This window comes from Seriola dumerili, unplaced genomic scaffold (genome assembly GCF_002260705.1).
Source record: "Seriola dumerili isolate Sdu_G_001 unplaced genomic scaffold, Sdu_1.0 BDQW01000147.1, whole genome shotgun sequence".
In the NCBI taxonomy this organism is placed as follows: Eukaryota; Metazoa; Chordata; class Actinopteri; order Carangiformes; family Carangidae; genus Seriola; species Seriola dumerili.
The window spans coordinates 451,727-464,961 of NW_019174402.1; the positions used below are offsets into that span (position 1 = coordinate 451,727).

Sequence of the window (13,235 nt, forward strand, 5' to 3'; positions counted from 1 at the left end):
AGGATATGCAGACAATGTAACACATGATCACCTCATAGTTCTTCAAGTCTTCATTTTACTTTTCCCAAAGGAAAATCTGCTGTTTTCACCTGTCAGTGGGGCTCCATACACAATAATAGCGATGCCTCTGCGGTTGCGTGCAGCCAGAGCCTCAGGTGACAGGTCAACACACATGTGGCGGGCAATTGCTCTGGAGACCGGGGTCATTTCAAGCTGTCCCACTCTCTCACTGCTTAACTCACTGGTCATCTCTGAAATGACTGAATTCACAAAACACAAATTAGAGAGAAAGCCATGCGTTTTAAGTTAATATTTTAAATTCAAGCTTAAGTAAATCTTATGTTTATTACAAGTACCTGTCAAAATTACAGTCATGTCAGGCTACTTTCATTAGCGTGCTAAGCTCTGTTTCTGAAAGGGTTGTACTCACACAATTCAGCTGTTTTCACAGTGCTAGCTAGTAATTCTTCTTCTTTGCCATCTGGTGGGTGGGTGTCATCATCATTTGACCTCTTTTCTTCCTCCTGTGTGTCATCCCTCTCAGCTTCTTTTTTGCCCAAGCCTTCCTTCAGCTCTGGTGCACACAGGTAGATAAGATTAATACACGTATGCACTGATACAATACACAGGTATATGATTTCAATGGTTGTAGATGAACATGAGCGTCTATGAGTGCCTGAAGCTACCATTGTCTTTCCGCTGGGAGCAATACTCCTTGTAGTAGTCAAGCAGTTCTGTGGGGAGACCTTCTCCAGGGACCCTGGGGGGCAGCAGTAATACATTGTTCTCATCATAACCTTGCATCAGACGCAGGATCTGCATGGGATGACATAAGAGAGAGGAGCGGAGAGAGAAACCAGGAGGTGAAAAGACAAACATAGAAACTGAGAGAGGCAAATTAAAATGCTGAAAATTAAATGTTGATAATTAGATGAGCTGTCACGTGAGGTGACAAGAAAAGCTGCTTGTACCCTTTAAACCAGAACTACCTTTTCATCCTTGAGATACTTTGTATCGAACTCCAGACAGTAGAACTCAATGGGGAAAGTGCAGGGGTTCTTGACTGTGACTTCAGCTTGAACCGCAGCACTGAGAGGCAGGCAAGGCCCCAGCTCCAGAACCGATGGGCAGAACTCAAGTTGTGGCTCCTCACCCTGACCGTGGGCTGTAATGATCACCTGCTGGGTGCTATCAGCCACATGAACCACTAGCTGCCTGTTGTAAGCATGCTGCAAAGACATATGCAGTAGGTAAATATTCTATATTTTGAAAAACTGTTTTACACAATGTGGTTCCACCATTTCATAAAAGCAGTAACTCGCACAATGCTATGGTGCTCTGATATGCATTATGCTGAACTCTAAAATCTCAAAAGCTCCTTACCCCCTCAGCAGGGATGAACTTTATCTGTACATTTACTCGTTCACCAGGGGTCAGCACACCAGAGGCGGGAATCATCTCAAACACCACTGGAGGTGGTCGCTGCTCCTGCAAGGCTTTTTTACGCTGGTGAAGAGGCAGAAACTTATCGACCTGAGTGAAAGCAAGATCATATGTAGTTGTCACCCTGATGCATTTAGGGCTGTATTTATCTTTATGTATGTATGTATGTACTGTAAGTATGCCATGTACATTTTGTTGGGTGGACATCAATATTTACAAAATTATCTGGGAATTTAATTTCGATAAAATGACAACTATCGTACCTTTTTGAAAGGCTTCACATCATCAGCTATACTCCAGTGGCAGGGCACCAGCTCATGATTCAGCAGCTGTAATGTCTTCATCTAATAGGGAGGGTTATAAAACATAAGACTAAGAAGGTTTCTAAGAACAGCCTGAATTCAATCTTATGTCTGTTTGGCAACAGCAGAAGAGTTTTAGTTTCAGTTGTTTCAGTATACATGGCCTTCTTGCTACTTCATTAATTATACTTTTAAGCTAATGTTTTGACCACATTATGTCTAAACACAACAAAGTTTAAGCTGTTCCAGTGTATAAGCTTTGTAAGAAAAGTCCTTGGAAATGATTAACATAACCTGATTTTGCAGTAAGCAATCGTAAGATGTCACCACAGCAAGGCAGCATTACTGGTCTCTCACTAATGAGCCTCATTAGTGTGCCTAGCACACACTTTGTAGTGTTAGGCTGTATACAGCATTTTGTACTTTCACCTACTTTCCTGTTCTCCTTCTGTATGTTGACAACACAAAGTGGGATAAAATGGGCAGTACATTTATTTTGAATTTGTGTAACTATCCAGTTTTAGTAAAGATTATGCACATATACAAATGTTCAACACAGCATTTTCATTCAATTGTAGAACACGATAAGAAACCTTTGTAGAGCTACATAATAGTATCTTGTAGCTGTATCCCATCTTATCAGACTCCTGACTTACCTGACACATGCCACACTGTACAGTATCAAACTGCAGTGTATCCGTGGAAACTGTAATGTACGGCATGGTCACCACTGCACACAGCCGCACCTGCACCATCGGGCCACCTGCAACCTGCAAAACCAAAAATAACCATCTTAAAAACAATATCACAATGGCCAGACAAGGACCCAACTATTTAGAAATTTTACATTGAATGAGAAATAATGACAATGTTTGTGCACATATGCATGTTTGTGTATGCCCATGTGTACCTTTATTGGCATGACAACACTTATGTCCCCAGTCTGCAGTTTGGCTTCTTGAGGATCAAATCTAACTGTGAAAGTCTGTGTCTCACCAAAGGGCAGATTCTTCACTCTTTCAAATTCGGCACTGAAGCCTTTGAAGGAACAACAACACAATCATTTTTTTATTTTTTAAGCATTGTATTAAAAAAAATAAAATGTTGTAAAGTGAAGAACACTGAAAACAACTAGAAAAGTCATTTTCTGAAAAGATGTGCACACTCTATTTCCAAGATGATGTATGTGCATGCTTGTAAAAATACAAATGACACCTGCTAAATGTTTGTTTATATAGTTGTAGTTCTTGTGTATTTGCTAAGCACCACATAAGCACAATCACTTCAAATACCTAAATACCTGGGGCATCATTACACATTTTTTTTGCATAATTGTGGTGAAGTAATCCTGAGATATTACATTTTATAAGAAACAGAGACAAAGAACTGAAAATGCCACAAGCCCTTCAGTAATGTACTGTGTCACCTGTGCCAGCGAGAGGTTTACGATTGGCATGGAAGGACACGGGTACTGATCCGGTATTGGTGACATTTACAGTGTGACTGAGGACTTTTCCAGGAATGACATAACCAAAATCCAAAATGTATTCTGGGAGCAGGAACCTGGGGGTGTGCAAAGAGGTAAAAAAGGACATCAAGAACAAGCAACAACCACTTCACGCATAAGTTTGTGTACTGAAGCAAGGCCTGGCAATACTTCAGTATGATCATTTATTGAGATTCAGTGGAAGTGTTTCCAGTTGTCATGATGACATTATCCACCAATAAGTAAGAACCACAGAGCAAAAACATAAACAGCCAGATATTATTCATTAAGCAAGACCTGAAATTCTTAAACTTTAAAACACAGTTCTCACTTCAGGAGACCATCTGTTCACACAAAAGAGAGTCTGTGTGTGTGTGTGTTTTTCTACATACTTGCTGAGGCTCGACCACTGTCTGGAGGAACCTCCTGAGTCTCTGAGCTCCAGTGAACTACCAGAGCTCCCAGTCACAGCAAGAGCGTTCTCTTTGACCAGTGCTCTCTCAATCTCCATGTGAAGCAACTCTTCATACTAGAGGCAGCATGCCAAAAAGGGAAAGGGGAGAGGGAGAAGACTCAAAAGTTACTAAAGAAATGGAGGCGTTACATAAGCAATAAACAATCAGCACAGTCTGCGTATAATATATTTAATATACTGTATGTAATTCAGCTTTGCAATTCAGTTTCAAAATCAGCAATGGATACTGGTCTTGTGAAGCAGAGCTTGCCGCCTGAAAAAAGTCCATGACCTTGGGAGATCTCATAATCAAAGAATTTGTAGTATTCAAATTCAAACTCCAGATGTCTTGAATTATCATTTCGATTGGTCACATTATAATAAGGACTTCATGATCACAATATTAAGTCAAATTAAATTTTTTATGAGAACATATAAATCAAAACTCTAAGATGACTTTTCTTGAGACTTTGAGAAACAAGATTTTGGAAAAAAATGGGTTTTGACTGCATTACAACAATGTTGTTTATTTTAGTCAGTGACCGTGAGTGTGTAGCTTGCCTCTGTTGTTGCTCCTCCAGCAGTGATATTTCCATTCATAAGCTCCTTTTTGACTCCATTTGCCTCCACAGCTGTTCTGGCCTGCTGCATCACATCACTGTAGCACTCCTCTGCTGCAAAGGAATCATAGTGTCACACCAGAGCAGACACAAAAATATTCAGAATTTGTGTCTCAGCAGTTGTTAGCATGGAGATATGATTATTAGTTGGACCTGTATCAACTGAAAGAAATGGGCTCAGTGCTTTCTAATATAAAACTTGTTGGAAAAAGCTACATTCAGTTCTAGGGCAACAGCTCTGTTCTGTAGCTGACTCTGTTCTCTGACAATTCCATGATGGTGATCAATAAACTATTACATTACAGGGCAAGCAGCTTCTGTTTACTGCTATAAGTTTGACTAAGTTTGTCCATTCTGCTGCATAAAGAACAAATCGTTTACATTGTTCAACGTTACAGACATCACAATTGCATTTGGGCAAACTTAATGAAATTCAGTTTAGTTCTGTGTAGTCTGTAGCAGATACACTTTGTGATTTAAGCTAAAAGGAAGCACCGTGATGGAAGTATATTGCTTTGTACATTTTTCTTCCATTGGCTTATTGTGCAAGGATACAGTCATTACTGTGTATATGAGTGCTTATACACATACACAGGTTTCGTGGCAAGTTCAGGCTGATCCTTGGGAACACTCCTTCCCCAGTCACAGTGATGTCCTGAGGTGGCAGGAAAGCCACCTGTAGCTGAAGCCGCTTCACAAACACCTCAGGGGTGCCTGGGAGGTAGAGCACACGCAGGCATTGCTCCACACCAGCATCTATGTAACCCTGACACACACACACACACACACACACACACACACACACACACACACACACACACACACACACAAAAACAGGTAAAAACCCTTTATACATAATGAATGACCCCCATATCTGAAATTGCTCCAAGACAAGCTCACCAAGCTGGGGATGACCATGGGCTGGCCTGGTCTGACCTTCTCCTCATTCTGCCCATTGTCTTTTTGCTGCCTTGCATCTGGCTGCTGCTCGTCCTCTTCTGGAGCTTTCCTCTGTCCTTCTGCCTCTTCATCAGACTCATTGTCCTCCTCCCTTGGAGGGTATATGATACTGAATTTAAAGCCCACCTTGCCAGTATTCCTTAGGGTCATCTCAGCTTCCCCTACATGATCAAAAAGCTGGAAGAAAGAGAAGGAGACTGAGAGGTGAGAGGCAACACTATTACTTTTAAATTGTCAGTACCTTTCTTTACATTGAAGATATTGTGAATTAGTTTGGCAAACAGAAACTACCCCACTGTTTTAGGTGGAGTGGATGCCTTGTAAAGTTGATACAGTGAACCTCAGATTTCTAGAAATGCATGCATGATATTGGCTTCCTTTTGCACCTTGTGGTTTATGTCAGTAACCTTATCAAGATGATAAGGAGGTAGTAGTTGTAACTGTGATATGAGCAAAAAAGGAACTGTTAAGAGAAAGTAAGAGACAGACAGACAGAGACAAGTAAAGACAAACAAGAAAATGTTGCTCAAAATGTTCAAAAGAAAGAAAGATAATGTTGTTCAAAGTTGGTCTGTTGTGCATCTTCAAGGTGGTTGTTTTAGGACTTTCTTTATCCTATAGATAAATCTAATGTTTGTACACAAGAAAACAACACAGCGAACAAGAGAAGGAAAAATCAAGAGAGAAAAGAAAAGAAAAGACAGAGTAGTGCTGAACAAACAGGAAGGTCAGAGAAATGATCTGCTGAATTGCTCATTTCAACTGAATAAAAAATCAATATGTCCTTGTTTTGAATATCAATGACAACTGGTGTGGATGGCTTGCATACTTACAGGGGGGTGGAAGTGCAAAACACCAAACTGTGAAAAACTACATAGTGTCATTCAAAGTTAATGTCCTTCTTCTCAAGCAGACTTTTTATTGTGGAAAATGTAGTCGAAAACATTTGATACCAACAGTAGATATTGTGTCTTTAAATAATGTGTATCCTAATAGCATGCAAGCACCCATCCCACAAGTTGTTCCTCAGCTTTAGATTCTGTGATGACAGAAAAAAATGGAATTGGGGAGAGTGAAATCGGATGGATTGTCAGTCAAAACACTAACAGTCAACAAGCACAAATAGTCGGGAAACAAACTACACCAATGCAGCAAACACATCATCCGTCACACTCCCCTCAGGCCCGTCAGTGTCATTTCAAAAATGGCAGAATGCACAATTTCCCCAAGTTTTTCAAAATTTGAATTAGTTTTGTCTGACATATCATGTGCCACACATGGGTCGAGCAAACAGATGGCAAAGGGAAAGCAAAGACAAGAAAAGAGGGATAACAAGACAACAAGGAAGAAAATTAAGACAAAATAAAGAAGAGTAGTTTAAAATATAGCAAAGGAGAGTTTTGCCCTGACATGAGCCCCACAAGTAGCGGTCCTGCCTCCCTTGCCATTACCAGCTCTCTCTAACCCCAATCATGGCCCTTGTCCTAGCCTAGAAAATCTGTACACGCTAAGGTGAAATGTAACTATTTGACTGATGGAGCTCGTAGGGATAAGGTACTGATAACTAAACTCAGGGTAAAGGAGCCCTGAATACGTACCTGCAGACCAAAGTCGACACGGGCGAAGTCAAGGCTGTAGCTGATAACTGATGCTTCTCCTGTGAGTTTGACTTCATACATAGGCCCTTCCTCTACACGGCACTGAGCTACCACCTCTCTGCTGATATGTTCATGGCCGTAGAAAGAGAATGTGACAAGCTGCTGCTCCCCAGGTTGCAGATGACCATACATTGGCAATACATCAAATACCTACAGACATAAAAAGAAAACCATTAAAACTCACAAAATTAATTCTCAATTCTTACTAATTTCCATTTGTGACTTCCATTGTGCCACTGTGATACTCATGTAAAAGTAATGGTTTGACATTTTGGGACATGTGCTTATTTGCTCTTATGTCATGAGTTAGATGAGAAGGTTAATACCCCTCTCATATCCTTATCCAAAGATCTAATGGTTAAAATGTCAAGCTGTAGTTTTACAGAGGATAATGTGCTGGACTATTTCCTGGATTTCCAGGTCAGGTGCAGTCATTTCCTATGTCACTGTGAGATTGCCAAGAAATTGCTCCAGCATTCATTGTAAATGGTAGATGGACTTGCACTTATATAGCGCTTTTCTAGTCTTACTGACCACTCAAAGCACTTTACAATACTTGCCACATTCACCCATCACACTCATAGTCTGATGGAGCAGCCATCAGGGGCAATGAGGGGTTCAGTATCTTGCCCAAGAATACTTCGACATGCGGCCTGGAGGAGCCGGGGATCGAAACCACCGACCTTCTAATTAGTAGACGACCCGCTCTATCTCCTGAGGCACAGCCGCCCAACCTCCCATAAAAGCACGGCTTGATGCTTAAACACAGGATTTCATACAGAATTTAAAAAAAAAGATATAAATACGATATAGTTAGATAATTAGGAAAATGTAGAGGCTCTGGTAAGCAGGCTTTTTCCTCCATGACAGAGCTATGCCAGCAGTTTCCCGCTGCTTCCAGTCTTTGCACTAAGTTAAGCTAACTATATCCGAGTCCAGCTTCATATTTAATTGACAGATATGACAGCGGTTAGTTATTTTCTCATTTAAATCTTGGCAAGAAAGCGTAAAATGTTCAGCTGTTCCTTTAAGCTCTAGTATTTCAGAACATTTCTCATCTAGAGTCTGCACTGGTGGTGTGTCCTACTGATTTGTCACTTAGTCACTGACTTAATCAATATATACTAAATGATTTCTTTTTCTGGATTGTTGGTCAGACGATGATATTTCTTCCAATATATAGACAAGAAGCAGATTTCATTCGGTTGATTAATCAATGAATAAAGTAATTAGTTGCAGCCCTAACTGAGTTACAAGTGCAAAGATGTAATCAAAGTATTCTCTGACCACTTTAGTCAGGGAAACATCAGAAACATTATAAGTTATGAATCAGGGAACCTTCAAATGAGTCTCAAAACTCTGTTACATCAATGTATGAAAAATCAGGAAGATACTCTGAGGGGGAATCTCCACAATGAGGTTTATAATGGAAAAATGTGCTTGGGTGTGGCATGTGCATGTGTGTCTACCTCTATAGTAATAGCACTGCAGCACACAGAGAGGGAATAACTTGCCTATTAGCTGCTGTTAGGTGCTCTCCCCATCCCCTGACAAAGTGAAATCTCAGGGAAACCCTTATTTGTTTACACATGAGCATTTGCCTACCTCCTCCACACGCACAGGACACTGTGTGCTGTTCTGTTCATCTACACCAGGCCTGGAGCTAAGAGGAACTGGAGAGGCTGGAGAAGGTGTTGTAAAGGAGCCCCTCCCTTCTTCAGTCCCATTTTTCAGATTTTTCTGCTCCTCTTCTTCCTCTTGCATTTCTGTCTCTCTATGACGGAAAAGGATAATAAAACATCACTGATATTAAATATTTATTTTCCTCACAATGAAAGCAAAAGTGTATAAATAGACATACAATACTGTAGATGGAACACAGGAAAAACCCTCTACCAATAAGAAGAGGCAAGAAATATGAATGAAACCATGTTCTAGCTTCATGAATATTATCAAATGAAAGCCGCAAAATGGCTGTGAGATATCTACATAGATGATTCAAAAAAGACTAAACGATATTACAATCTATTGTATATATATTGTAATACCCAGGTGAAGAAGAAAATCTGTATCACCCATACCCTCAAGAACTCTGACTCTTATTTTCTCTCTGTTCTACTCTCTCCTTCCCTGTGGGATCAGACTGGGTGCATCCATCAAGTTAATTAAACAGAGTGTTCTATAATTAAGAGGAATTTTAATAGGCAAGCAGCAGGAAACAGGTCAGGATAGATTGCAGTGAAGTGCTGAATAAACATGGAAGAGAATGAAAGAGATTTAGTGAGTGAAGCCATCTCAAAGCTGGACTGGACAAGTTCTATTAAATCACTGAACATTGGCTATGTTATTGCCATAGTGTGTGTGTGTGTGTGTGTGTGTGTGTGTGTGTGTGTGTGTGTGTGTGTGTGTGTGTGTGTGTGTGTAGTCTCCTATCACTCAGTATTACACATGTTGTGGGGACCTAAATCTGTTTACACAGTTACATTCTGGGGACATGTCTTCCTTATTGGGACAAAAAGTCCCTTGAACGTAAATTATGTTATGTAATGGTAAAGTTAGGGCAAGGTTAGGTTAGAGTTAGGGTTAGGGTTAGTAGTTATGGTTAAGTGCCCAAGAAAGCTGCAGTACTTGTGTCAGCTCATGAGTGGACGACAGTGATGCAACCAGCAGGGGGCACTGTTGTATGGTCAATCCATGATGTATGCTGTTTTAAAGGGCACTCTGGCCTGATGTCTGGCACAAATTAGCAAGTCTAGCAATGTAAGATGTCAGGGTGTACAAATACTGCAGGTCAATGACTTCAGAAACAGGGCGCATTTTTGGTGGATGAGAGTTCGTAAGAGCCCATAAAAACCATTTGGCCTCATGTGGAAAAAAGAAGCTTTTTCAAATGTGGGTCTTCTAAGAAAGAGTTTAAAACCCACTGGTGCGGACAGAGGAACAGATGGTGAGACAGCAGATGATGTCTCTGTAAGAGCTCAGCTCAAAACACAAATAGCCCACTCTGACATTCTTATATCCGTCTCTCTCTCTCTCTCTCTCTTCCATGTTTATTTTTTCTTTCATACACACCATGGATGTGACTGTGTTTTCCTATGTTCAGCCTCACTAAAACTCTACACATCAAAGCCCGCTGAACCACAAACATCTCACTTCCAGCAGTCTGTCAGAAAAAGGAGAGAGTTTGATGCTGTAAAACTTTGGTTGTACAGACAAGTGGCTACTGGGGTTCCAGTTTGTGAGTCAGTGTGTATGTGTGTGTATGTCTGTGTGTGTGTCTGTGTGTTTGTTTGTGTGAGAAAGAGAGAGAGAGAGAGAAAGAGAGAGAAAGAGAGAGAGGGAGGTAGACTCTTTCTGGTTTACTTCTCATATACAGTATTTCACATAAACTGTAAATATACATGCATTTTTTTCAAACAGCGGAAAGTACAAAGATCTTGCTTGGCGAGCAAATAAAAATACACCAACAAGGATAACCAGCTTCCCATGCAAATGAGCTTTTTCAAAGGTTGTGTCATTTTCTTATTTCCCATGGTGGGACATAATGCGTTTCAATACAATTTTACTTGTACTTTATTTAGTATTTGCATTTACTGCTACTTAATTTTCAGCTGAAACTAATCTAATTATATAATGAACCTCTGTGACCTATGGATACCTCAAAGTCCATGAACAGTACAACTGTTGGCAGGCTGGTTATTTATGGAAATAACAAACAGGAATAAGAACTATAATTTTTGGTCCGTCTCATATGAGATGTGGAAATTGTGCTTCATTCGCTTCTCAGAGCAACTCAGCAAAAGGAATTATCCTCAGTAATGTTCCCATTATTGTGCCTAACATAGAAGCTTTCAACAAAAATGTCCTGATCAGCCAAATCAAAAATAAAAAACAGGTATGCGGTTTCTAAAAGCATACAGGTCTACAGTATATGATTCCTTCTGCACACAGTTGCCATCTTACATGATAATGCAAAAACAGAAAGGCTGTTTCTGACCCTTGAGCCGTTTAAAGGAGTAAAACTCTAGGTTTAACAGACTGAACACATGTCCCTGGAAAGTTAAAAAAGAATCTTTATCTTAGCTGTCGTCCCTCTGTACAACTTGGCTTAATCTCAACGTCCTCGAAAGCACCTGGTATTCTTACTTGTGACTGATCAGTCAGTCATTCAGTTGTCAAGTAATCTAGTCCATCATGCATACCAGTAACAACAATGCAAATAAAAAAGGTGGAATGAGCATTTGCTGTCTAGTTTACTTCTTGCTGATAGAGTCTTAAAAACAGAGAAGTTACAGTATTTAAATGTATTGTACTGCCTCTATCCATCATTGGGATAAATGGACTAAAAAGAGTTAGCTCTATTGAAATTCCCCTCTCCATGGGCTGCGGTGTAATTACTGATAGGGATGTAATTAGTTGGCTAGATAGTGCGGGTTTTGTGAGCAAGAAAGAGGACTTGAGAAGGAGAGCGTGCATGCAGAGTGAGGTCTCCATTTAATTAGCAAGATGGCCTATGAGACAGATTGTTAGGAGAGGTCACAATCTAAGAGGGAAATGGTGAAGAAGGGGAATAGAAGAGAAGGATGATAAGGATTAGGTAGGGAGCAGGAGGAGGCGAAGGAAAAAAATGAAAAAAAAAAGATAAATAGGCAATGTAAAAACCTAAGATGAGGACAAGGAGGGGAGCAAAAAGGAAGAATACCAATAGATGAAAGAGGGGGAAGGGAAAAAGACACTAGAAGGTGATAAATCTTGTAGACCTGCTATAGCAGTGAGTTGGTTCAAGGCCATGGACAGACAGAGCACTATGGTATTCACAGTCCACAGCAAAGGAGGGGAGCCGAAGCAAAGGCTTGAGAAAGGCACACCGCAACGTTTGTAAAGTACACAATCAGTAGATTTGTCTTCTCCAGAGAATTTATAATGGATTTGGCTTCCAATTCACAAGGTTAAATGTATAGCTACGGTACTAGCTTATCTTAAAGGACAGTTTTAATATACAGTATGGCTGAGATCAATTCTGTTCTTGTCCCTGAATCTTGTCTCTTAAGAATTCTACTTTTTATACATTTTTTATCCTTCAGTATAACAAAAAAAGCCATAACACAGGAATCATATTATTCCAGCAGCTCCTACTGAGTATGGGGCTGTATGTTCTGTGGATAAAAGTTTATGAAAAAGCAAAGAGTCATCACTTAAGGGAAAAGCTTTGTGATTTGTGATTAAGTCCCAAGTTTCTATAATTTAAATAGCGGACAATTTTCTGTCAACAAAGTACGTGGATTTGCTAGAAGTTGTATAATGTATTATCACATCATCTATCTGGCCAGTCATTTCCAGGAATCAAAATATACTCTCCATTTACATTGCTATTAGTTTTTTTTATATTTCCTGTAAGAGGAAATTACTTTTCCTGTGTCTTTAACGCTGTTTAGTTACCCACATTTCTCAGCTTTTCTGACTGATTGATGAAATATATATACAAACATTAAATAAATATGAACAAATGTTACTTCTACTGGCTAGGTCATCACATATATACACACTACTAATGGGTTTGTTGTGTGTTTAATATCCTCTGAAATTACTTTCACATTCAGCTCAATCTGTTGTCTTGACATGGCACTTAATTCAAGTGACCTCCTCTTACAGTGATGCTGTTTAGAAAAGCATTACCTTCGCTTCCTTAGTCTCCCTATAGCCTGTCCAGTTCATCCCTTTCATGTGAAAGTACAGTAAAGGGTACTACCCAAGCTCCACTAGGCACACCCATGGGGAAGATTCACATTGCATCTCTGTGTGTAATTATTTGGTATGCAGCTGTACACTACTTAGTATTCTTGATAGTGAGATCAGATGTGGGGTTTACTGTAAACATACTGTATATAGGTATAAATGTTAACTGATACCGCAGTGTGTGGACACTTTCAGTGTAAATATACCTGATGGTATGGAGTTTCTGGTCTTCCAGGAAAGCCCAGCGGTAGGACACAGGCAGTGGGGAGCAGTTGGTGATTGTGATTACTCTGTGAGTCTCTGTGCAGTTGAGCACACAGCCAAAGTCAACTGTGGTGGAGGAGAAATGCAGGTTGGGGAAGTGGACCTCAGCATGCAGCTCCACCGTGTCTTGCTGTGGGTGTCCCTGGTAGTGCACCTCAAGGAACTGGAGAAAAAAACACCATGCAGGGAAATGTATTATGTATAAGTATTAGTATGTATAAATATGTAAATAAAATAATGCTCCTCATCACCACTAATGAAAAGTTATGGCCAGTGAACAGCAGAGGCCTGCAAAAGTGAAAATATCCTGTT

The 13,235-nt window shown here is 40.1% G+C and overlaps 1 protein-coding gene across 1 annotated transcript in view; it reads right to left on the reverse strand.

Moving 5' to 3' along the window:
- The window catches only part of hydin (HYDIN, axonemal central pair apparatus protein), a 65,714-nt gene that overhangs the window by 24,049 nt on the left and 28,430 nt on the right, over positions 1–13,235 (reverse strand). Inside the window, exons 23-38 of the mRNA XM_022749851.1 lie at positions 12,866–13,086; positions 8,529–8,697; positions 6,864–7,073; positions 5,206–5,442; positions 4,897–5,071; positions 4,247–4,359; positions 3,624–3,760; positions 3,172–3,308; positions 2,656–2,783; positions 2,402–2,515; positions 1,707–1,787; positions 1,384–1,533; positions 990–1,229; positions 687–816; positions 431–574; positions 90–260 (exon numbers count right to left, since the gene is read on the reverse strand). Coding sequence (XP_022605572.1) covers positions 90–260; positions 431–574; positions 687–816; positions 990–1,229; positions 1,384–1,533; positions 1,707–1,787; positions 2,402–2,515; positions 2,656–2,783; positions 3,172–3,308; positions 3,624–3,760; positions 4,247–4,359; positions 4,897–5,071; positions 5,206–5,442; positions 6,864–7,073; positions 8,529–8,697; positions 12,866–13,086 — 2,557 coding nt within the window. The remainder of the gene's footprint in view (positions 1–89; positions 261–430; positions 575–686; positions 817–989; positions 1,230–1,383; positions 1,534–1,706; positions 1,788–2,401; positions 2,516–2,655; positions 2,784–3,171; positions 3,309–3,623; positions 3,761–4,246; positions 4,360–4,896; positions 5,072–5,205; positions 5,443–6,863; positions 7,074–8,528; positions 8,698–12,865; positions 13,087–13,235) is intronic.